General features: G+C 50.7%; 2 protein-coding genes across 5 annotated transcripts in view; both read left to right on the forward strand.

Moving 5' to 3' along the window:
• Nucleotides 1-534: 534 nt before the first annotated feature.
• On the forward strand, nucleotides 535-17,038 carry ARHGAP30 (Rho GTPase activating protein 30). Of its 2 annotated transcripts, none has more exons than XM_012639605.1 (12): nucleotides 535-976; nucleotides 5,981-6,083; nucleotides 9,218-9,362; nucleotides 10,285-10,367; nucleotides 10,524-10,631; nucleotides 11,247-11,374; nucleotides 11,864-12,035; nucleotides 12,124-12,227; nucleotides 12,304-12,381; nucleotides 12,892-13,293; nucleotides 14,278-14,543; nucleotides 14,636-17,038. In XM_012639605.1, exons 1-12 carry the CDS (start codon nucleotides 880-882, stop codon nucleotides 16,265-16,267), a joined length of 3,318 nt encoding a protein of 1,105 aa, XP_012495059.1. In that variant the 5' UTR covers nucleotides 535-879; the 3' UTR covers nucleotides 16,268-17,038. The 2 variants fall into 2 exon arrangements, with proteins under 2 accessions (XP_012495059.1, XP_012495060.1); XM_012639606.1 differs by having other exon boundaries at nucleotides 598-976; nucleotides 14,278-14,372; nucleotides 14,636-17,036.
• Nucleotides 17,039-18,320: 1,282 nt separating this feature from the next.
• USF1 (upstream transcription factor 1) overlaps nucleotides 18,321-22,141 on the forward strand; it is an 11,351-nt gene continuing 7,530 nt past the window's right edge. The window contains exons 1-7 of one of the 3 annotated variants that reach the window (XM_012639585.1): nucleotides 18,346-18,442; nucleotides 18,665-18,746; nucleotides 20,313-20,405; nucleotides 20,805-20,854; nucleotides 21,012-21,127; nucleotides 21,467-21,568; nucleotides 21,793-21,988. In XM_012639585.1, coding sequence (XP_012495039.1) covers nucleotides 20,398-20,405; nucleotides 20,805-20,854; nucleotides 21,012-21,127; nucleotides 21,467-21,568; nucleotides 21,793-21,988 — 472 coding nt within the window. In that variant the 5' untranslated portion in view covers nucleotides 18,346-18,442; nucleotides 18,665-18,746; nucleotides 20,313-20,397. Of the gene's footprint in view, nucleotides 18,443-18,664; nucleotides 18,747-20,312; nucleotides 20,406-20,804; nucleotides 20,855-21,011; nucleotides 21,128-21,466; nucleotides 21,569-21,792; nucleotides 21,989-22,141 lie in introns of all 3 variants that reach the window. The other 2 variants (XM_012639584.1, XM_012639586.1) reach the window with 2 other exon arrangements.

A 22,141-nucleotide genomic window follows, 5' to 3' on the forward strand; every position in this document is an offset into this window, starting at 1 on the left:
GTCTTGAACTCCTGAGCTCAAACGATCCACCTATCTCAGCCTCCCAGAGTGCTAGGATTACAGGCGTGAGCCACCACGCCCGGCCTAGGTTCTCTGTTTTACTGGAGACTCACAATAACAGCTGTGTGAAATACCCTTTTTACAGAAAAGGCAACTGAAACTCAAGTTAAATGAGTTTTACAGACTGTTAGAGGATTTAAAGATCACCTTCATTTTCATGTGTGGAAAATGAGGCTGAGTGAAGTAATACGACTTGACTGAGGTGACAGGCCCCTCAAAGGTGAAGCCGGGACATCCTCCCTCCCGGGTGTGCTTTGCACAGCCCTGTGTCGCCTTGCTCCCAGGAAGCTTCATGTCTCCACCTGGGACCCAAGAATTCTGGTCTCCGACCATGTCAGTCACCTGCTCACACCCTAGGCGCCATCACCCCACCCCAGGGCTCTGACATCACCTCCCCTTGACCAATAAGCAAAGTCCCAGCAATGGGTGAGGATGTGAATGTCAGCTACCTCCCCCACCCCAGGCCCTGTGGTTGCAAAGATGCTCTATCAGGAAGTGGGTTTGAGGAGCTGCACAGCTTCCTGGCCCCCCACCCAGAGCTGAGTAGGGCGAGAAGGGCGAGTGCCAGTCTGGGCCACGAGACACAGCTTCTTGCCGGGGTCCTGGCAGCTTCCTCTTCCCCAGCCACTTCCGTGTGGCCGGGGCCCCAGTGGCAGGAGCCGCTGCCCGTTGCCCAGGCCACCCTCCACCCCCAGTTTGGAGCCCTGCCCCTCTGGGGCTGGGCCAAGCCCAGTGGCCAGCTGGGATCCCATGGGGGACTGGTAGGGCAAAGGTCTTGGGGTACAGAGGTGGCTGGGCCAGAGTCCTGGGGCTCCGGCCATGAAGTCTCGGCAGAAAGGAAAGAAGAAGGGCAGCTCGAAGGAGCGGGTGTTTGGGTGTGACCTGCAGGAGCACCTGCAGCACTCAGGCCAGGAGGGTAAGGACCCAACTCAGAGCTGCTGTGCGGTGGGTGGGGAGGCACAGGGTGTCTCCAGCATGATCCCTTCTGAGGGGCAGAGGCAGCTTCCGGTTCTCCTGGGGCAGGGGCAGTGGCCTGGGGTCACCAGTCAAGAGACTTATGAGCAGGCAAGACAGGAAACGTGGCTCAGTGAAGAAGGCAGGGTGGCTCCCTTGTGTAACTTTCTGGATATGGTGGCTGAGGGGATGAGAATGTGAGCAGTGGGGAGGATGGAGAGATTGGAAACCCAGGAGAGGCGGAGGAAACAGAGGTGAAGGGCCGGTGACAAGGACAGGAGAGGGAGGATGAGCCCCAACAGGGTCGAGAAAGGAATGGCTTGAAGGGGTAATGGTTGTCCTTGGGTCTGAATGAAAGGACAGGAGAAGGGCTCCGGGGCAGTCTGAGGATGGCGCTTGTGGAGGAAGGGGGTTTCCCGGCTGGAGGAGAGCACGGGGCGAGGGTGTGGGCTCTGGCCCCGCTGCAGCCTTGCCGGGCCGCAGGTGAGGATGTGGCGTGGGGATAGCCTCCTCCCGCAGTCTCTGTGACTCTCCCACTCTCCCTGTGCAAAGGAGAAACAGGTTCGAAGTGAGGGCCGAGGGGAGAACTGCCGAAATGGGGAAGAGTGAAAGAGATGGCGATCGCGACGCCTGTTTGGGGCTGGAGGGGAGGGTGCGAAGGAGGGTGCGTGCGGGGGCTGTTCGTGGAGCTCGCCCGGCTCCCTCCCTGGGTTACCTTGGAGTGGGCTTTGAAGCCAGCAGGACCAGGGACAACACTGGGCTCGCAGCCGGGCCTGGCATGGAGTGTCCACTGAAAACCACTTCTTGATTTGATTTGGAACTGAACCCAGGTATCCTGGCTGCCCAGCTCAGCTTGTTTTTGGCACTTCAAGCTCCTCCCTCCCAGTGAAGGGCACAATTCTTTCTGCCCCCATCCTACCCCACCCCAATCTGTCATTTCCTCTTTGTACCCTCCTCTGCTCTGAACTGTGGCGCCTGCAGTGGAGGGGGGTGATGGTGGTTCCCAGCTCATTTCCTGCTTTCAGCCCCGCCCCTGCATCCCCAGACACCTCCTTCCCCTTTTCTCCTCCCCCACAGGGCCCCCATCCCCACTGGCCTCTGTTAAGGGAAAGCCCAGGCCCCAAGGAAGAGTGTTAAACAGCTGAAGTGAGCTTCTCTGCGCCTTCCTCTTCTCACTGGGTGGAGTGGATGCGGCGCGGCTGGCAGCACAGGGCTTGCTCCTTCACAAGAGATTTCTCTCAAGAGTGATGATTCTTGGCCAAGGACCACACGATTTAATTGGGAATGATGTTCTTCTCCCAGCTCTCTGCAAACCTTCAGTTCAATCTTTCCTGGTGCTACCCTTTCCTGTGGCTGACAAACCAACCCTATCTTGAAACACTGAACCCACAGCCAGCCCAGACCCTGCTGCCGAAACCCTCCTGGCTTCCATCTGCGTTCCCAGCAGGTGAGAGGCGTGCTCTCCAGAAAGGATAGACATCTGGTGCTGGATCCTGATGCTGGGTGAATCCCAGAGCAGGAGAGAAGCACCTCCTGCCCCTCACCAGCACCTGCCTCCTCGCCTGAGCCCAAGGGTGCAGTGATCTTGGGCATCAGAGCAGCAGTGGTGGCCCCTCACCTATCCCCAGCTCTTCCCAGTACAGAGTGGTAGAAAGTGGAAGGACAGAGAGAGGCTGGTGATGGCTCCTCCCTTTAACCCAAGACCCAACAAAAAAAAAGAAAGCCCAGGCCAGAGAGATCTGTGTTTCTGGTAAATTATCCTCCTTGGTCATTCTGGTTTTCTCTACCCTCACAGCCTTGCTCCATCTCAGCCCTCTCTCCCAGCTCTTTGCCCCCTTGTGGGTTTCTTCCTTTCCAAACCCTCTACGTACTGAATTCTTCCTTTCCCTATTTTTTTTTTTTGAGACAGAGTCTCTCTCTGTTGCCCAGGCTAGAGTGCCGTGGCGTCAGCCTAGCTCACAGCAACCTCAAAGGCCTGGGCTCAAGCGATGCTTCTGCCTCAGCCTCCCAAGTAGCTAGGAATACAGGCATACACCACCATGCCCGGCTAATTTTTTCTATATATTTTTAGTTGTCCAGCTAATTTTTTTCTATTTTTTTAGTAGAAACGGGCTCTTGCTCTTGCCCAGGCTGGTCTTGAACTCCTGAGCTCAAACGATCCACCCACCTCAGCCTCCCAGAGTGCTAGGATTACAGGTGTGAGCCACCACGTCCGGCCTCCTTTCCCTAATATTTATTTCTTGGGTATCTTGTTCAGGTTTCTGATTCTTCCGCGTCCCTAAGCTTCAGGCCCTCCATCCTGATCCTACCCCTATTTCCTTCATGTATCCTTCCCTTTGACACCATCATTCCAACGCCGTCTCTAGCTTTCATCTCCGACCTAGTCTCTCTGATTTTTATCTCCCTGACTCTCCCATTTCTCTGACCCTGTTGTCTCTTCCACCATCTCCTTGACCCATTTCCTCTATGGCTCTGACTCCTTAGGCTCTTGAACGTCCTCTTTTAAGGCCTTCTCTGGAGGTTCAAAATCAACAGAGAAGGACAGGATGGAGAAGACCTATTCTGGTTGCTGTTCACATGACAGCAGACTACCATGAGTCAACAGAGTAACGTGGTGGCCAAAAGAGTTGACATAGCACGAGGCAGCCAAGAGCAGAGTGGCAGCTTGAATGAGGGCCTGCCCCATCTCTGCATTCCGTGCTGGGGACCTGAGGTCAGGGAGATCATGGCCAATGGGAGCAGGTACTGAAGGAATGGATGGTGAATGGCTGGGCTGAGCCTAGGGTGAGGCAAGAGAGCTGGCTATGGTGCAAAATTTAAGGAACAACTCACTCTCAGGGTCGTGCAAGTGCCCTAGGTGCCTCATTCTTAAGGAGGTACTCACTCTCAAGACTGTGCAAGGGAACTGTTGGCACTTACACAGCCCTGGGAGTAAGTGCTTCCTTAAATTTTGCACCCTAGATGCCTCCCTTGTCCCACCCAAGTCCTGGCTGTGGTGTGCAGGAGGGCAAAGGTCTGGAAATCAGGTAACCAGGTTGTATGAGGACAGTGGAAAGATTGTGGTTGATGGATTTATTGATTGCTTCCTTCATCCTACATTTTTATCATACTTGTTTCCACAAAAATCTTGGGATGCAAAACTTCACAAAAATATAGAATAAATGACTGAAGGAGTTGGGTTGCAAAGAAAACAAGAGGAAAAGGAAGGTCGACACCCAGAAATGCAAATCAGATGATTCTACATGGTTCCTAAAGGTGGGCTCTGAGCTTCCTAGTGGTTAAAGAGATAAATATCATCAGGTACAAAACTCGTAAGGCCCATAAGAAAAAAAAAATAGGTGGCTTAGGGGAAGTACAGTTTTTTCTGACACTGGCACAAGAGAGATTTCTCTGGTGAGTCCTAGTTAATAGGACTCATTGCTTTGTCATAGGCAATATTCTCTATTAAATCTCCAAGGGATGTCAACAATTCTCATAATTGATTGATTAATTCACTGAGGCATTTAACAAACATCTATTGAGTACCTGCCCTGTTTCATCATTGTGGTAGATGCTGGGACGATGTTACTATTTGTCAGGAGGCATAAATACAAAACAAACTAATGATAACAAAGTACAATAGTACTATTATACAGATATGAACAAAGGACTGAGGGAACTATACTATAGATATAAGCAAAAGGTATAGAACTGGAAGTGATGTTTGAGATATATTTTGAGGAATGCGTAGGAGTTTACCAGGCAGAGTCAGAGGGTCAGGTATTTCCAGACAAAGGAATAACATGAGTGATGGTACTAAGGCTTGTTCACAGACTAGCAAAGAGCTGGATCATAGGATTTGTAAGGGAATTGGCTGGAGCTCAGGATAGAATGGTGGCTGGACCTGCTTTGTGAAGGGTCTTATACACCTTGCTGACGAGTTTATATTTTATTCTGTACCTGTAAGGTAAGCAATGGTGATCAAGGTGGGGTGGAGCAGGGTGTAGGCGGAGCAAAGGATCTAAAGTAGGGAAGTGCTTTGAAAAGATAACTATGTGGCATTGAGGAGATGGGATTCAACATATGATTTTTAAGGCTCTGTCACATCTGAGACACTATGTCAGATAACATGAGGAATGCCAAGATGGATCACAATTAGACCTTGTCCTTAAGGAGCTTACAGTCTAGTAACAGGAGAGGACCCAGGGTTGAGAAAGATAACATATTAGTAGCTTTTTGCACTCTTTGATTTGAATCCTGCCTCTAGCTGGGTGCTGCTGGTCACTTGTTACTTCTTTGAGCCTCAGTTTTCTTATCTGTAAAATGGGAATGAAAATACCTAATTTACAAGACTTAATGATAGAACAGGTACAAAGCAGTCAGTGCAGTGCTTGGCACGTAGGTGCTTCTCTCCTGAATTGGTCTATTTGAAGGTCTGATACTAATTTTTGTACTTTCCTATGACAGAACCAATAGCCACGAGCTTCCTTACCAGAAGGTGTACTTCAAAATCATCCCCATCAGCCTTGTTCCATTTTGGTTGGGACAACTAATGATCCTTTATCTTTTGTTGAGTGTTATGTAAACTCACTCTGAAGACTAGTCCTTGACTCTGCCTCCCCTGCCAACCGGATTGCTGCCCCTTTAAAAATTCTCGCATACATAACAACTAGTAATTACAGAGAGACGAATTTCATGTCAACAAAGACAGAAGAACTTTCTAGCAAAAGACTGGAGAGGCAGTGAGCTCTGCACCCCCAACCCAAGGCTTTACGCCCAGGTTCTAGGACCCAGTGGGCAGAGATGCTGTAGAGGGGTTGGAGCCGATGACCTGTAAGAATCTTTCTGACAAAATTGTATTCCATGAGCTTTGCCCTCGATCTCCCCAAACCCCCTTCCTTGTGCTTCCATTTCTTAAACCCCCTGGACCTGGAGTCTCTGACTTCTCAGCTCTGATTTGTCCTTCTCTGTCCCATCTGTGTCCCAGTGCCCCAGGTACTAAGGAGCTGTGCAGAGTTTGTAGAGGAGTATGGAGTGGTGGATGGGATCTACCGTCTCTCAGGGGTCTCCTCCAACATCCAGAAGCTCCGGTGAGTCAGACAGAGCGGGAGGGCTCTGCGGCCAGGAGGCCAGGGAGCCAGAGGGCCATGGTGACAGTTGCTGTGGAGAACAGGAAGGGTGGGTGGGGGGATGTGGGCAGAAGGAAGCATAGATGCTAGGTACCGACTTATGGAGGAGCTCTAAAGTCTCCTCAGGAAGGTGGAGACCACAGGCCCACTCCCCCAGCCTTGCATGTGTACATGTGTGCACATGCGTGCGCATGCACACACACACACACACACACACACACATTTCCACTTCCACATACACCATTCCCACATACACCCACCCAGCTTTTTAAAAAAATTAGGTATTATTCACATACATAAAATTCACCATTTAAAAATGTACAATTCAGGCCGAGCGTGGTGGCTCACGCCTGTAATCCCGGCACTCTGGGAGGCCAAGGCGGGTGAATCATTTGAGCTCAGGAGTTTGAGACCAGCCTGAGCGAGACCCTGTCTCTACTAAAAAATAGAAAGAAATTACTTGGACAGCTAAAAATATGTAGAAAAAATTAGCCGGGCACAGTGGCACATGCCTGTAGTCCCAGCTACTCGGGAGGCTGAGGCAGGAGGATCGCTTGAGCCCAGGAGTTTGAAATTGCTGTGAGCTAGGCTGAAGCCATGGCACTCTACCCAAGGCAACAGAGTGAGACTCTGTCTTAAAAATAAAAAAATAAAAAATAAAAATGTACAATTCAGTGGTTTTAGTATGTTCGCGGGTTGTGCAATCATTGTCACCATCTAATTCCAGAACATTTCATCATTCCCCAAAGAAACTCTGTACCCATTAGCAGTCACTCCACAGTTGACTGCTCCCTGCTCACTGATATACTTTCTGTCTCTGTGGATTTGCCTATTTTGGATATTTCATATAAATAGAATCATACAATGTGTGACTTTGTACGTCTGGCTCTTTTCACTTAGGGTGTTTTCAAGGTTCATGCAAGTTGTAGCATGTACCAGTAGTTCATTCCTTTCTATGGAATAATATTCCATTGTATGGAATTTCTGTGGCATAATATTCCATTGTACGGTTATATCACATTTTGTTTATCCATTCAACAGTTGATGGCTATTTGGGTTGTTTTTACCTTCTGGCTATTATGAATAATTCTGCTATAAACATTCACGTACAAGTTTTTGTATGGTCATATGTTTTCAGTTCTTTTGAGTACATATCTAGGAGTGGAATTGCTGGGTCATATGGTAACTCTATGCTGAACTTTTTAAGGAAATGCCAAATTGTTTTTCATAGCAGCTGTATCATTTTACATTCCCACCAGCAATGTATGAGAGTTCCAAATTTTACACATCCTTGCCAACAATGGTTACCATGTGTCTTTTTGGTTATAGACATTGTGGTGAGTGTGAACTGATTGATATTTAACTGTGATTTATATTTGCATTTCTTTAATAGCTAATGATGTTGAACATCTTTTCCTGTGCTGATTGGCCATTTGTATATCTTCTGTGGAGAAATGTCTATTAAAATCCTTTGCTCATTTAAAAAAATTGATTAATTAATTAATTAAAAATTTTTTTTAGAGATGAGGGTCTTGCTATGTTGCCCAGGCTCGAACTCCTGGGCTCAAGCAATCCTCCTGCCTCGGCCTCCCAAGTAGCTGAGACTACAAGCATGTGCCACCACGCCCAGCTGCCTATTTTTTAATTGGGTTATTTGTCTTTTTTTTTTTTTTTTTTTTTGAGACAGAGTCTCACTGAGTCGCCCGGGCTAGAGTGCCGTGGCGTTATCCTCGCTCACAGCAACCTCAAACTCCTGGGCTCAAGCGATCCTCCTGCCTCAGCATCCTGAGTAGCTGGGACTACAGGCATGCGCCACCATGCCCGGCTAATTTTTTCTATATATTTTTAGTTGGCCGATTAATTTCTTTCTAATTTTAGTAGAGACGGGGTCTCGCTCTTGCTCAAGGTGATTTTGAACTCCTGAGCTCAAACAATCCACCCGCCTCAGCCTCCCAGAGAGCTAGGATTACAGGCTTGAGCCACCGCGCCCGGCCAAGGGTTATTTGTCTTTTTATCATTGATTTGTAAGAGTTCTTTATATGTTCTGAGTACTAGACCCTTATCAGATATATGATTTGCAAATATTATCTCCCATTCAGTGAGTTGTCTCCATTTTTTTTTTTTTTTGAGACAGAGTCTCGCTTTTGTTGCCCGGGCTAGAGTGAGTGCCCTGGCGTCAGCCTAGCTCACAGCAACCTCAAACTTCTGGGCTGAAGCGATCCTCCCGCCTCGGCCTCCCACAGTGCTAGGATTACAGGCATGAGCCACCGTGCCTGGCCTGTCTTCACTTTTTTGATAGTGTCCTTTGACATACAAAAATTTTAGATTTTGGGCGGGACACAGTGGCTCATACCTGTAATCCTAGCACTCTGGGAGGGTGAGGCAGGAGGATCGCTTGAGGTCAGGAGTTCGAGACCAGCCTGAGCAAGAGTGAGACTCCCGTCTCTACTAAAAATAGAAAAATTAGCCAGTAGCCTGTAGTCCCAGCTACTCAGGAGGCTGAGGCAAGAGGATCGCCTGAGCCCAGGAGTTCAAGGTTGCACTGAGCTACGATGATGCCATTGCACTCTAGCCCAGGTGATGGAGCAAGACTCTGTCTCAAAAAAAAAAAAAAGTTTTAAATTTTGATGTTGTTCAATTTATCTGTTTTTTTCTTTGGTTGCTTGTGTTTTGGGTGACATACATAAGAAACCATTGCCTAGTGCAAGGTCTTGAAGATTTACTTTATGTTTCTTTCTAAGAGTTACACTTACTCATTTTTTTTATTGCACATATCCAGAGGCAGGCTGTAGGTCCATTCCCTATACTACTGACTCCTACGTGCCCCTGCATTGCGACTCACGTCTGCAGCTACACCCCTAACATACCCCTGTTCGTGCATAGATCCACTTACCCTCACGTCCACATCTACACGTCAACATATGCAACACCCTACACTTATTGCCTCAGATATATACATATACACGCCCCAATATTCTTCTTCCAAGTCCCACGCATATTGACCCATGACCCTGCCCAGAGCCCATCTCCATAGCTCCCACCTTTCCCCACATTACCCCCACCCTACCACTCCTGACCACTCTGCACCTCCCCAGGCAGGAGTTCGAGGCAGAGCGGAAGCCAGACCTGCGGCGGGACGTTTACCTCCAGGACATTCACTGCGTCTCCTCCCTGTGCAAGGCCTATTTCAGAGAACTGCCAGATCCCCTCCTCACTTACCGGCTCTATGACAAGTTTGCTGTGAGTTGAGGGGTAGGGATGTGGAACACAGGGCTCATGGGCGGCTGCTCTGGTTGTGACATCCCAGGTGTGTCACATGTCAGCCAGGGTCCTAGTGAGCCAGGATGACAGAGACCATAGTAAAGCATTACTGGGAGAAAACCTGCTCCTCCCTAAATCCCCCAGCGCCTGCTACCTCTGCCCTCCCCTGCCCCACTTCTCTTCAGTGTCCCTCCACTGTGTCCTCCCGCTGAGGCCCGCACAATGCACACAGCACGTGGGAGACTTGGGAAGGAGAGGCCAGACTGTCAGGGCTGGAAGGCCCTCGGAAAGCATCTTGATCAGCACTTCCCTAAACTTAAGAGAAGGAGAACGCTTTTTAGAAGTCAAAATTTTTTTAAGTGTGCCCTTTCGTTAACTGGAATTGATGTTGAACATCTTTTAAATGAGAAAACGTGACAAAAATGCTATCCTGAATTAAGTAACACTTCAAAAATAAGTTGCATTTTATGGAGCACAACAGCATTGAGAGACCCTCAACAGCAGTGGCACCCCACTCAGTCCACACAGGCTGCACGGGGTGGGTGTAGGCACACTGAGGTCACTCCACAGTCCCTGGGGCACCCACTGGGTGGGACCGCTAATGTATCGCAGTACCAGAACTTAACCGATGAGGATGCTAAGGCAGGGAGTGGCAGTGAGTTGCTCAAGCTCACAAAAGCTGTTAAGTGGCATAACCAAGATTCAGCTGCCATCTTTTGTGGGCCCCAGATTCCGAGCTCTCTCTACTACGTTAGCGTGTCTCAGAAGATCCAGGGCGAGGGCAGCACGGCGGACAGTGCAGATTGTTACTGAGGGTTTGGTTTGGAGCTCTGGGGAGTAAGTAGGGGCATTTCTGGATCACTGACTCCTGTTTCTTGCACCCTTCTTCTTCCCCAATCAGGAGGCTGTGGCAGTGCAACTGGAGCCTGAGCGCTTGGTCAAGATCCTAGAGGTGCTTCGAGAACTCCCTGTCCCAAACTACAGGTGTGTGGGACTCCCCCTCACAGCCCCAGCCCCAAGAGTCCCGGCTCTGTCTCTCTCTCCACCCAGAGCCTTGACCTGTCCCTCCTGGCTCCCAGGCCCCGGCCCTACCCCTGCTCTGCGTGTTCCCTGTGTGATCCCTTCCCCCACTTTCTGCAGGACCCTGGAGTTCCTCATGCGGCACTTGGTGCACATGGCCTCTTTCAGTGCCCAGACCAACATGCACGCCCGCAACCTGGCCATCGTATGGGCTCCCAACCTGCTGCGGTGGGTGCACGTGTGACATCATGTGGGGATCCTGGGAAAGACTAGCCTCTGGGAGGCTGCTCCCAGGATGAGGTGCAGCTGTGTGGGTGCTCTGGAGAGGGGTGTAGGGTCTCATGAAGCCCAGTGAGAAAGAAATGTTCAGGATTGTGTTGAGTGTGATGGGGCCCACCTATGTGAGCCCCTTCTCTGAAATCAAATAAAGTCCCCTAAGGAGACTATGTGTTTTCCTACACTGCATCACTGAGCTCAGGGACTGGAACATGACAAGTGCCCCCCCTCGCCAAATGTTTTTTCAGCAAATGTCTTGCAATCTATTGGAGAACTGGCCTACATATCACTCACTGTGGTAGCAGGCAGACTATGAGAAGTCCTCTAATTCTTTATAAACAAGGCACCCTGGTACACAAAGGAAATAGAGATTAATCCCGAGGAGAGTGTCCAAGAAGGCTTCCTGGAGGAAGTAGCATTTGAAACTTGAAGGAATCATGCATACTGTTTAAGAGGTGGAAATGGCATTAAGGGCATACAAGGAAGAGAGTATAAGGTATTTTCAGGGAGAGTTTGGACAGGAAAGTGTGGTAGGGCTGAGGGAAGAATAACTCCACATCTCCACAGGTCTAAGGACATAGAGACCTCGGGCTTCAACGGGACAGCGGCCTTCATGGAGGTGCGTGTGCAGTCCATCGTCGTTGAGTTCATCCTCACGCATGTGGACCAGCTCTTTGGTGGTGCTGCCCTTTCTGGTCAGTGTCCTTCCTGCCCTCCACATACCACCACTCTCTGTGTGGGAGGTCATGTCAGTTATAGAGGGCCTCCAAGATCAACTAGTTCAGTTTCCCTGTTTTGCAGATGGGAAAACTGAGCCACATAGAGAGATATTAGTGATAGTAACCAGTATCTCTGGAGAACCCTGGAGAGACGACGGTGGGTGCAGTCAGGACTACAGCAGGCCTCTTCTGCTGTCCAGGACATAGTTTGACCTCTGAATCACCATCCTGGCTCCCGAGGCCAGTGATGGCTCCTACCTACCTCCCATCCCACCAGTCAATGTTCTCGGATGTCCTGTACCTCTTTGTCCATGAGGATACCCTCCTGAGGAGCTGGACATGGAGACATTATCTCCAGGGGCCTCTGAGTGTATCCCTAGCCTGGTAGTTGGGGAGGGTGATGAAGGGCTGGGTACCTGAGGTCCCTCTCTCAGCTTGGCTGGCCAATTCCTTTTCTTTTCCCAGGTTGTCGAGTGGACAGTGGCTGGCGACCACTTCCAGGGGCCCGGGCATCAGGGAGCCCTGAGGACCTCATGCCCAGGTCCCTGCCTTACCACCTGCCTAGCATCCTTCAGGCTGGCGATGGGCCCCCACAGATCCGGCCCTACCATACTATCATTGAGATTGCAGAGCACAAGTAAGGCCCCCTTCCTGGGCCCTCCTCCCCTGACTGGGGGCACTGACCACCAGGCCCCAAGCCCCAATTACTTCTCCATTCCTTGCAGGAGGAAGGGGTCTTTGAAGGTCAGGAAGTGGAGATCTATTTTCAATCTAGGTCGTTCTGGCCATGAGACAAAGCGTAAACTTCCAAGGGGGGCTGATGACAGAGGTAGGTCTGGGGAAGTGGGGGAACCTCTGCTAAGAGTGTACAAGGCCCTGGCTTTACACACATCCCTGTCTTGCAGAGGACAAATCCAATAAGGGGACACTGCGGCCAGCCAAGAGCATGGACTCACTGAGTGCTGCGGCTGGGGCCAGTGATGGTGAGTATAGGTGTGCACTCCTTCGTGTGTGTGTGTGCTGTGTGACCAACAGCATGGGCCCATGAGTGTGTGTTCATGTGGCCAACTGGGTTAAATTATTTCAAAAAATATTTAAAGAGAGACTATTATACATCAGCCACAGTGCGGGACGCTAAGTTTACAGTGGTAAGCTTGTCGCCTAACCTATGGGTGTGTTGATGAATGTTTGTACATGAAGGGACAGCGTGGGGTGTGTGTGTGTGTGTGTGTGTGTGTGTGTGTGTGTGTGTGTGTGGTGATGTCCAGTGACTGCATCTGCAGGGAAGGAAAGGGATTCCCTGGGTATACGTAGGTGGGTTAAACTTTGACCTACTGGCTGCTTGGAGAGTTTGCAGTAAAGGCCCAAAGAAGCTGGGCCTGCTGCCTTCCAGCCTGTCCTGACTCTCAGGCCTGAGAAAGCAGAGAACATTCTCCAGAGCCTTCCTGAGGTGTTTAGGCTATTGCCTACCTGGCCTTCTTTCTCCTCCACAGAGCCAGAGGGGTTGGTGGGGCCCAGCAGTGCCCGGCCATGCCCACTGCTGCCTGAGAACTTGGAGAACGATTCTATGGAGGCAGCAGAGGGTGAACAGGAGCCCGAGGCAGAAGCACTGGGTGGCACAAACTCTGAACCAGGCACACCACGAGCCGGGCGGTCAGCCATCCGAGCTGGGGGCAGCAGCCGTGCAGAGCGCTGTGCTGGCGTACACATCTCAGACCCCTACAATGTCAACCTCCCGCTACACATCACCTCTATCCTCAGTGTGCCCCCGAACATCATCTCTAACGTTTCCTTGGCCAGGCTCACGCGTGGCCTTGAGTGTCCTGCTCTACAGCACCGGCCAAGCCCTGCCTCTGGCCCTGGCCCTGGCCCTGGCCTTGGCCCTGGCCCCCCAGGTAAGGACTCAGAGATTGCCCAGGACTGGCAAAGGGGAGTAGGACTCTAGGCGGAAGTTATGATGCTGGATGATGCACCCTAGGAAGGGCAGAGGCCTCAGCCCTTGGGCTCTGAGGCGGTTACCTTCAGCTGCCTCCCTGGATTCAGAGCCGGGGGAATCCAGTAATATTATCGGGTTGTATGAAATCTATGGAGAGGGGATCTCTGGTAGGCTTCAGATCACTGATGTTCCCAAGAACAGGGGTCTGTGTCAGACACATACAGCAGGGATTACTAAGTACAAGTGTGAGAATATATTATAGATGATCATCATAATAATAGTAACAATACTAACAGCTAACATTCATCAGGGGCTTATTATGTGCCAAGGACTGTGTTTGCAGGCATTAGCTTGTTTTGTTTTCTCATAACCTTATGACATAGGTGTTGTTATCCTTAAGTTACAGCAGTGGAAACTGAGACTTAGGTTAAGCAATTTGCTATTGATTTAGGTAGAAAGCGGCAGAGCTGGGATCTGATTCTTGCTCTGCCTCTAGTTCCTGAAGTGTCACTGGTGAGAAGTCCTGAGGCAGCATAGGATAGCGGGTAAGAACATGGGCTATAGAGTTAATTAGACTTGGGTTCAAATTTTGGCTGTGCTACTTATTGGCTGGGAGACCTTGGACAAATTGCTTAATCTCTTTGAGCCTCAGTTTCTCATATGGTAACGGGGACTGTACCCCCACATAGTAGTTTGTTTTGCAGAGAAAATAAGACAATGCGTTAAAAATGTAGGCACAGTGCTTGGGCCTGGTAGGGGTTCAATAAAGGTAGCTATAAGCCAATAATTAGGGATATTGGTCTGAGAGGACCAGCTATGTGGAGTATCTATGCATAAAGTGTCGGGCCCCTACCATAACAATGCTAGGAAGACCTACATTGAAAAGGATCAGGGCTGGCCTTGCTTGACCTTTGTATTCCTGGAACTACTTCTGTCCCAACAGATGAGAAATCGGAGGCAAGTCCAGCCCCAGGTTCCCTGGCTGACTCAGGCTCAGAAGACATGGCTCCTGCCCTGGAGGACTCCCTGTCCCAGGAGGTGCAGGATTCCTTCTCCTTCCTAGAGGACTCAAGCAGCTCAGAGCCTGAGTGGGTGGGGGCGGAGGATGGGGAGGTGGCCAAGGCAGAAGCAGCAGGAGCCGCCTTCTCCCCTGGGGAGGACGACCCTGGGATGGGCTACCTGGAGGAGCTCCTGGGAGTTGGGCCTCAGGTAAGGAGAAGCTGTGCTGGGTTTGAGGGTGGCATGGAGTCCAGAGGGTGAACAGGGCCTCCTGGACCTGAGCGTCAATGCTGTGCCTACAGGTGGAGGAGTTCTCTGTGGAGCCGCCCCTGGATGACCTGTCTCTGGATGAGGCGCAGTTTGTCCTGGCTCCCAGCTGCTGTTCCCTGGACTCGGCTGGCCCCAGACCTGAAGTAGAGGAGGAAAATGGGGAAGAAGTCTTCCTGAGTGCCTATGATGACCTAAGTCCCCTTCTTGAACCCAAAAGCCCAACCTGGGAGGCTGCAGAGAGTCTGGAGGAAGAGACAGCAGGGTTCAGAAGGCAGGCTCCAGGACAGGCCGAGGAAGAGCAGGCATGCCTGGCAGTGGGGGAGGACAAGGAGACTGAGCCTGGAAGCAGATGGGATATCAGGGAAGAGGCTGAAGGGAGTCCAGAGACTGAGGTGGAGGTTGGAAAGGGTGGGGAGGAGGACAGAGGTCAGGCTGTAGGAAGCCAAGAGGCAATGGCCAATTTGAGAGAAGGGAGTGGGGAAGAGACAGAGGCCAAGGAAGAAAAGTCCAAAGGTCAGAAGGAGGCTGAAAGTACAGAGGAGACTAAGGGAGTGGAGGAATCAGGAGGAGAGCAGGATAAAGACAAGAAGAAGGAAAGAGAGATTGAGAGAGAAGAAGAGGCTGAGCAAGGAGAGGAAGCCCAGGTAGAAGATGCAAGGGACCCAGAGCACAGGGTCCAGGAACACCAAGTTGCTGAGGAAAACTGGCAAGTTGTACACAAACAAGAAGCTGAGGGAGGCAGAGAGGATGAAGTGAAAGAACATAGGGAGAACAGGGACCCTGATGCAAGAGAAGACCAAGGAGATGGTGAAGACAGCGGAAGCCCAGAAGCAGCTGAAGGAGGAGCAGGGGGGGTCAGCAAGGAACGGGAGAGTGGGGATGGAGAGGCTGAGGGAGACCAGAGGGCTGGAGGTGACCATTTAGAAGAGGGTGCCCTCTCTGAAGGTTCCATAGAATCCTTGGAGGTTGACTGTGCCAAAGATGGCAATGCCCAGTCTTCTGAGATGGAACAGGTAGCCCCACAGCCACCGCGGCCAGAGGAGATGGAACCTGAGGGGCAGCCCAGTCTAGAGAGCTGTAATCTGTGCCCATGTCCCCTTGGCTCCACTGGCGGTGTGGGCATGCGCCTGGCTTCCACCCTGGTTCAGATCCAACAGGTCCGCTCTGTGCCTGTGGTGCCCCCCAAACCACAGTTTGCCAAGATGCCCAATGCAATGTGTGGCAAGATCCATGTAGCACCTGCAAACCCATGCCCAAGACCTGGCCGGCTTGATGGGACTCCTGGGGAAAGGGCTTGGGGGTCCCGAGCTTCTCGATCTTCTTGGAGGAATGGGGGCAGTCTTTCCTTTGATGCTGCTGTGGCCCTGGCCCGGGACCGCCAAAGGACTGAGGCTCAGGGAGTTCGGCGAACCCAGACTTGTACTGGGGGTGGGGACTATAGCCTCATCCCCAGAACCTCCCCTTGTAGCGTGATGCCTGCCCATTCTCCTTGGCCCCTTAGCTGCATGGAGCTTCCATCTGAAGGCACAGAAGAGTCTGGACGCCGAAGTCGGCTTAGTCTGCCCCCCAGAGAACCTCAGCTTCCTGACCCTCTTTTGCCCCCTCAGCGCCGATCATATGCATTTGAAACACAGGCTGACCCTGGGAAAGGTGAGGGACTGTGATTAGGACCAGAGCCCTGGGCAAAGAGGACCAGTCTATTGTCTTGAATCTCCAGGGTCCCTGACTAGCTGTCTCTTCTGCAGACTGAGCAACTCTAGTGCCCAACTCTATAGGCTCTAGCTCTCCCAGCTTCTCTTTTGACTGTGGGAAGCACTGCCTTGGTTGGTTTACCTGAAGTTGTCTCAGACACACAGTACTTATCTCTTAGGAGATTCCCAAGAAAGTCACCAAGATCCTGTTCCCAGGGAGTGGGGTCATTGGCCAAAGGAAATATAGGGTAGGCAGAAAATTTGGGTTTCTCAAAGTGAAGACCAGAGAGAGAATTCCAGCCAAGTTCCTGCCCTCCTCTGAGGCTGTGAATTTCTCTTCATTGGAGCCCAGGGTAGAGATGGGGAGGAGAGTGCCAGGTCAGAGTCTTCCATAGACTTCTAGAGTTACCCATCCTTGTTCTATTCCTGAACTCTTGGACACCTCCTGATCCTTTAGCTCCAGGTTAGGTGGAACATATCCAGGAAGATCTTTGAAGCCTTCAGTGTTTGTTGGAGGGACCGGACCCCTCTTCAGCTCCCCTACCTTCTGCCTCCAGGGACCAAGTGGAAGAGAGGTCCTGTACAGATCTCTCTGGCCTCTCCTTTTACCTTTGGAATAACTTCCACCTATTTCAGGAAGAGGGGAATTGTGTCACTCAGGCCCTGGGACTGCATCCCCAGAAAGGCGGGGGACACGCACTCTAGTAAGGGTCAATGTCTCTGAATAAAAGATGTATTTTTACATGTAGTGTGGAGTGTCATTATTCTTATTAAAGTCTTGGGTGACAGATGTCATATTTTCATATATTTGTACACTGTCTTTTCTTTCTTGCTGTTTAGGTGCTCTTCTTCAGTTGTTGTCATGGAGACCAGTGGCTAGAAACTAGAGCTGGGTTCATGGTGGTCAGGAAATAGGGAAGAGAAACTTATATTTACATAATGCTCATTATATGCCGGGAACTGGGCTAAGAATTCTATGCACCCTTGGCTGGGTGTAGTGGCCTGTAATCCCAGCACTTTGAGAGCAGAGGTGGAAGGATCACTTGAGGCCAGGAGTTCAAGACCAGCCTAAGCAACATAGGTAAGACCTCATATCTACAAAAAAATAAAAAATAAATTAGCTGGACATGGTGGCCTGAGCCTGTGGTTCCAGCTACTTGGGAGGTTGAGGTATGAGGATTGCTTGAGCCCAGGAGTTTGTGGCTACTGCAAGCTGTGATCATACCACTGCACTCCAGCCTGGGCTACAAATCATGATCCCATCTCTTAGAGAAAAAAAAAATCTAAACATCTGTGCCCTTGATTTTACTTAATCCACATAACAATTCTGTAAGGTTTGTATTGGTATCTCATTTTACAGATGAGGAAACTAAGTCGCAATTCAATCAAAATGCTCACAAAGATCAAAGATCTCAGGTAAGAAGTGGCAGAGGCAGGTTTGAGATCTGGGTTTGTGTGGCCCCAGAGTCTGAATTTTTCTCATTATGCCACATTATTCCAAATCCATTAAGGGTAGGTCCTGACTGAGAAGAATGGGAGTCAAGATTTCTGTTACAGAAAGTGTGAACCTCTGAAAAACCAGAAGCCTTGGGGTGTTTGGGTGAGTGACTGCTGACGCTAATACCAAGGAGTATGCCAAGATCTGTGTATGCCCTAACATCTACTAATCTCTAGTAGGAAACTCTTCAAAAAGATGCCCTGATCCAAGATGGCCTCCCAAATAGCCCTTGTTAAAGATGGCGCCTCCGTTGGCTGTCCCTCCCTTGGTCTCAGCCGGCCTCCCTCCCTCTTTTTCCCGGAACCAAAAAGGTCCTTTCTACAACAAAGAGGTAGCACAAGTTAGTCGTCTTTCTCCCGTGCTTGCCGAAAGTGGCTATGACTTCAAGTATATTCCCCAGGACATCGCTTCTTTGGGGCCCCAGAGATAGCCGAAACACCCTCATCGTTCAGCCCTCATCAAGGTGGAGCAAACGGAAGTGGGGCGGCTCAGAATCTGAGTAGACAGGGCGGGTCGAGAGCGACACTTCCGCCCCTCACCAACATGGCCGCGGGCTGGAAGTGCGCATGAGCAGTTGTCTATGGAGCGACCCAGGTCGGGAGACGGAGAACACGGTCGGGGAAAATCCGCGGCTCAGGCGGCCTTACCCGGTGAGTGTAGGACCGGTTGGGAGTCTGGAGGCTCGGTGGACCGTCAAGGCAGGGCAGCCTTGATTTTGTTTCAGTTTTTCAGGTTAGGGAACTCCTGGGAAAGAAGCCTTTGTTTTGGGGGAGGGGGCCGTGCCTGCTTCTTTTATCTCCTACCGGGCTTTGTGGGCCGAACTCGCTTCCAGTGCCCTAGCGCGCGGGTCTCCGCCCTCCTGTGTTGTCCAGTCCCAGGCCGCAGCTGCGGACGCCGGGCCCCCGAGCCCCGGACTCCCTTCCTGCCTCCTCCACGGAGCAGCCGAGGCGCGGGGTGAGTGCGGCGCGGCCGGCGGGGTCATGGCGCGGGCTCTCGGGCTCTCGGGCTGGCGCCTGGCGGGCGCTCTGGTGGGCCTGCAGGGAGACGCCGCATTCTCCCGCAAGGTCTAGGCGCCTGAGTTCTTTCGCTATTAGATTTTTCCCCCTTTGTGTCCAGACTTAGCAAGAGCTCTTACTGGGCCCTCGTTGCCTGAGCGTGCACGCCACAACATCCCATCCCGGTTTCCTTGTCACATATCCTTAATGCTCAGGAAATGCTTCCGGATGTCCAACTAGGATTTGAATAAGTAGCCCGACCCCGTTGCTTGGTGTCCTCAGAGGCTGCCCCTAGCTGACAGCTGTGGCCAATAGAGACGCCTCCTGTGCCCTGCCCTCTCTTCCATTGCCTCCTCCTGCAGTCAGCGAAGCAAGCCTTGGAGGGGCACTTCCTCCTCAGGTTTGAGGATGGAGACGTAGGTGGTCCCAAAACATTAGTGCTACTTCCCCTTTTGGACTGGGATCTCCTTGCGGCGCTGCTTCCTCCGAACAGTTTCACTTTCAGTCCCCCCCCCTTTTTTTTTCTTTTTGGTTAACATTTTCCTTGGACGTGGGCTTTACCAGGCTTATCTGCTGAAGAATTTCCTTGCATAGGAAAGGTTTGGAGAATCTTATGGGTAGAGAATTTACAAAAATCTTGCCCCTTTGGTGTTGGGATTATCTTATTGCTTCCTACTTACTGTGTAGCTGTTTCTTTCTGGAGGCATCTGTCGGCTCAGCCCTTTGTTTTTCCTGTCCTCTGGCTGGATGTCAGGGTCCTAAGGCAGGCACCTTGTAGATGGATTCCTCCCCCATTGTCTCTTCAAAACCCTGGGCCTGGAGCTTTTTTCCCTTCTTGCTGAGGCTCAGTTGATTTGGAGTTGTCATAGCAACATTTCAGCAACTGTGTTGTTCTACAGGAAGGCTTGGTGAATAAAACAGAAGGGGCTTGAAGATGCTGCACTTGGGCTTTAGGGTCTCTAACAGATTATATAAATCTAGACACCCCAAAACAAGAGCCCTGTCAGTATAATGGGCTCTAAGGGCCAAGTCTAGTCTTTGTGGTTAGGGAAATTTTTCCAGTAGCAATGGGCTTCAGATTTCCCCTTTCTAGATTTGAGAACAGAAATTTCTTGGTGTACAGTATGTGACTGAGAAGCTGAAAGAAACATCAGCGTCCATGATCTTATGTTTTTTGATAGTAGTGGTCTATACATGGCCCTTCCTAATTCCCATGAAGCTCCCGTCAAAGCAGGTCATAATAGCTTTAATAGTAATCCATCCAGAAATATGTTGTTTCTGTCTTCCAGTATAATTATCCCCTCTCTACCAGGAGTCGGAGTGATAATGGAGGGGCAAGGAACACTATTTATAGAGTTGTTTTTTCAATCACTGTAGGCCAGTCCTCAGCATCAGAATGGGGGAAGCTGATTGTCCCCTGCAGATGACTGGGTTATTTTCCTGGCTGTCTTCATGGAGCCTAAGTTCTAGAACCAGAGAGGCTGTTCTGTTTCCTAGTCACTACAAACTCTGTGATTTCTACCAGGACTTAGCACCCAGGCCTGTGAATCAGGAGACACCAAGACTTCCGAAAAAGAACCAGTTCCTCGGATGTGCCCCCTCACAGAGAGATGAAGGGGTAAGTGAGGAAGAGGCAGGGTCTGGAATGAAAGATGGGTGGCCTGGGAGAATGCAAAATGGCTAGGAGCACTGGCTCTGGAGTCAGGCAGACCTGGATTCAGGCCCCACCCCATCACTTATTAGCTGTGTGATTTGGTTTCCCCATCTATAAAATGGAAGTAGCGCTACCTACCTCATAGTGCTATTCTTAGTATTAAATAAGATAGTGCATGTTATATGCTTAGCTTAGTGCCTATACACGTAGTAAACGCTCTGTAAGTACTAGTTATTGTTATTTTAACCTAACCCAGCATCTGTCGGGAATGCCAACGGGTTTGGGAGCCATATGTTACTGGGCTAGTGAGCTTCTCATACATTTCTTCCCTTATTCTTTCTTCTGTCCTTTCACCACAAACAGGCAGCAGAAAACAGCTGAAACTGAAGAGGGGACAGTGCAGATTCAGGAAGGTAAGTGTTAGGAACAGAACCAAGACCAAGCCATCATGGCCCTCCTTCCTCCCCCACCAGGCCATCTCCTGTGTGTCCCTCATTCAATGACATGCAAGTGGAAGAGAAGGAGAAAGGCAGTTAACTCACAGACCTTTCCTTTGCTCCATTAATTCAGGTGCAGTGGCTACTGGGGAGGACCCAACCAGTGTGGCTATTGCCAGCATCCAGTCAGCTGCCACCTTCCCTGATCCCAACGTCAAGTACGTCTTCCGAACTGAGAATGGGGGCCAGGTAAGGGAGGGGGCCAGGTGGCTGCAGGTGTTACGTGGGGTTGGGATTGAGGGAGGTAATTGAACATATTTTGGGGAGACCTGGCTTGGAAGATGAAGTGAAAATGTGGACTACAGTGGGGAGGGTACACTACTATAAGGTTTGGAGTAGAGATTGGTGTCAAGTAGGAGTATGCTGAATCCTCTGTATGGGGAAAGAAGGGAGAATGGCTGAATTTGTGTCTCTGAAGGACTCTTGTTTTGGGGCTGTATCCAAGGGGCTCAAAGCTTTATGACTGGGATTCCTAGCACTTATTCTTTTCTTCTTTCTTCCCCTCCCTCCCCCTTTCTCTGCTTCTAGGTGATGTACAGGGTGATCCAGGTGTCCGAGGGACAGCTGGATGGCCAGACTGAGGGTACTGGCGCTATCAGTGGCTACCCTGCTACTCAATCCATGACCCAGGTACAAGGGTATGAGCTGGGGAGGAGACTAGAGCTCTGAGAAGTAAGATGATGAAGGGAACCAATAGGATGGGGGTGAAGCTAGGAACAGTGAGGCATCATCTTAAGGCCCTAGGCTCTCCTTTTCTGGATGTTTCTCTTCCCCCAAGGATAGAAGCTGCAGACTGGTACAGTGGGAAGAAGTATCTGACGTCACGAACTCTGTTTTCTTGCTCCCCTTCCCAGGCAGTGATCCAGGGTGCTTTCACGAGCGATGATGCAGTTGATACAGAGGGCACAGCTGCTGAGACACACTATACTTACTTCCCCAGCACTGCAGTGGGAGATGGGGCAGGGGGTACCACGTCGGGGAGCACAGCTGCTGTTGTTACTACCCAGGGCTCAGAGGCACTACTGGGGCAGGCGACCCCTCCTGGCACTGGTGAGATACTGTGTGAGGATGCTGGCTGGAGGGGCTAGGATAGGCTATGGGACATGACTGCTGGGCAGTGGGCCTTCACTCATGACCCTTAGTAATTATTAAGGCCTGAGCAGGTAGTGAATCTGGGGCTGTCTTTCTAGCAGGAGGAAACAT

Source organism: Propithecus coquereli, unplaced genomic scaffold (assembly GCF_000956105.1).
Source record: "Propithecus coquereli isolate 6110/MARCELLA unplaced genomic scaffold, Pcoq_1.0 Scaffold140, whole genome shotgun sequence".
Taxonomy (NCBI): domain Eukaryota; kingdom Metazoa; phylum Chordata; class Mammalia; order Primates; family Indriidae; genus Propithecus; species Propithecus coquereli.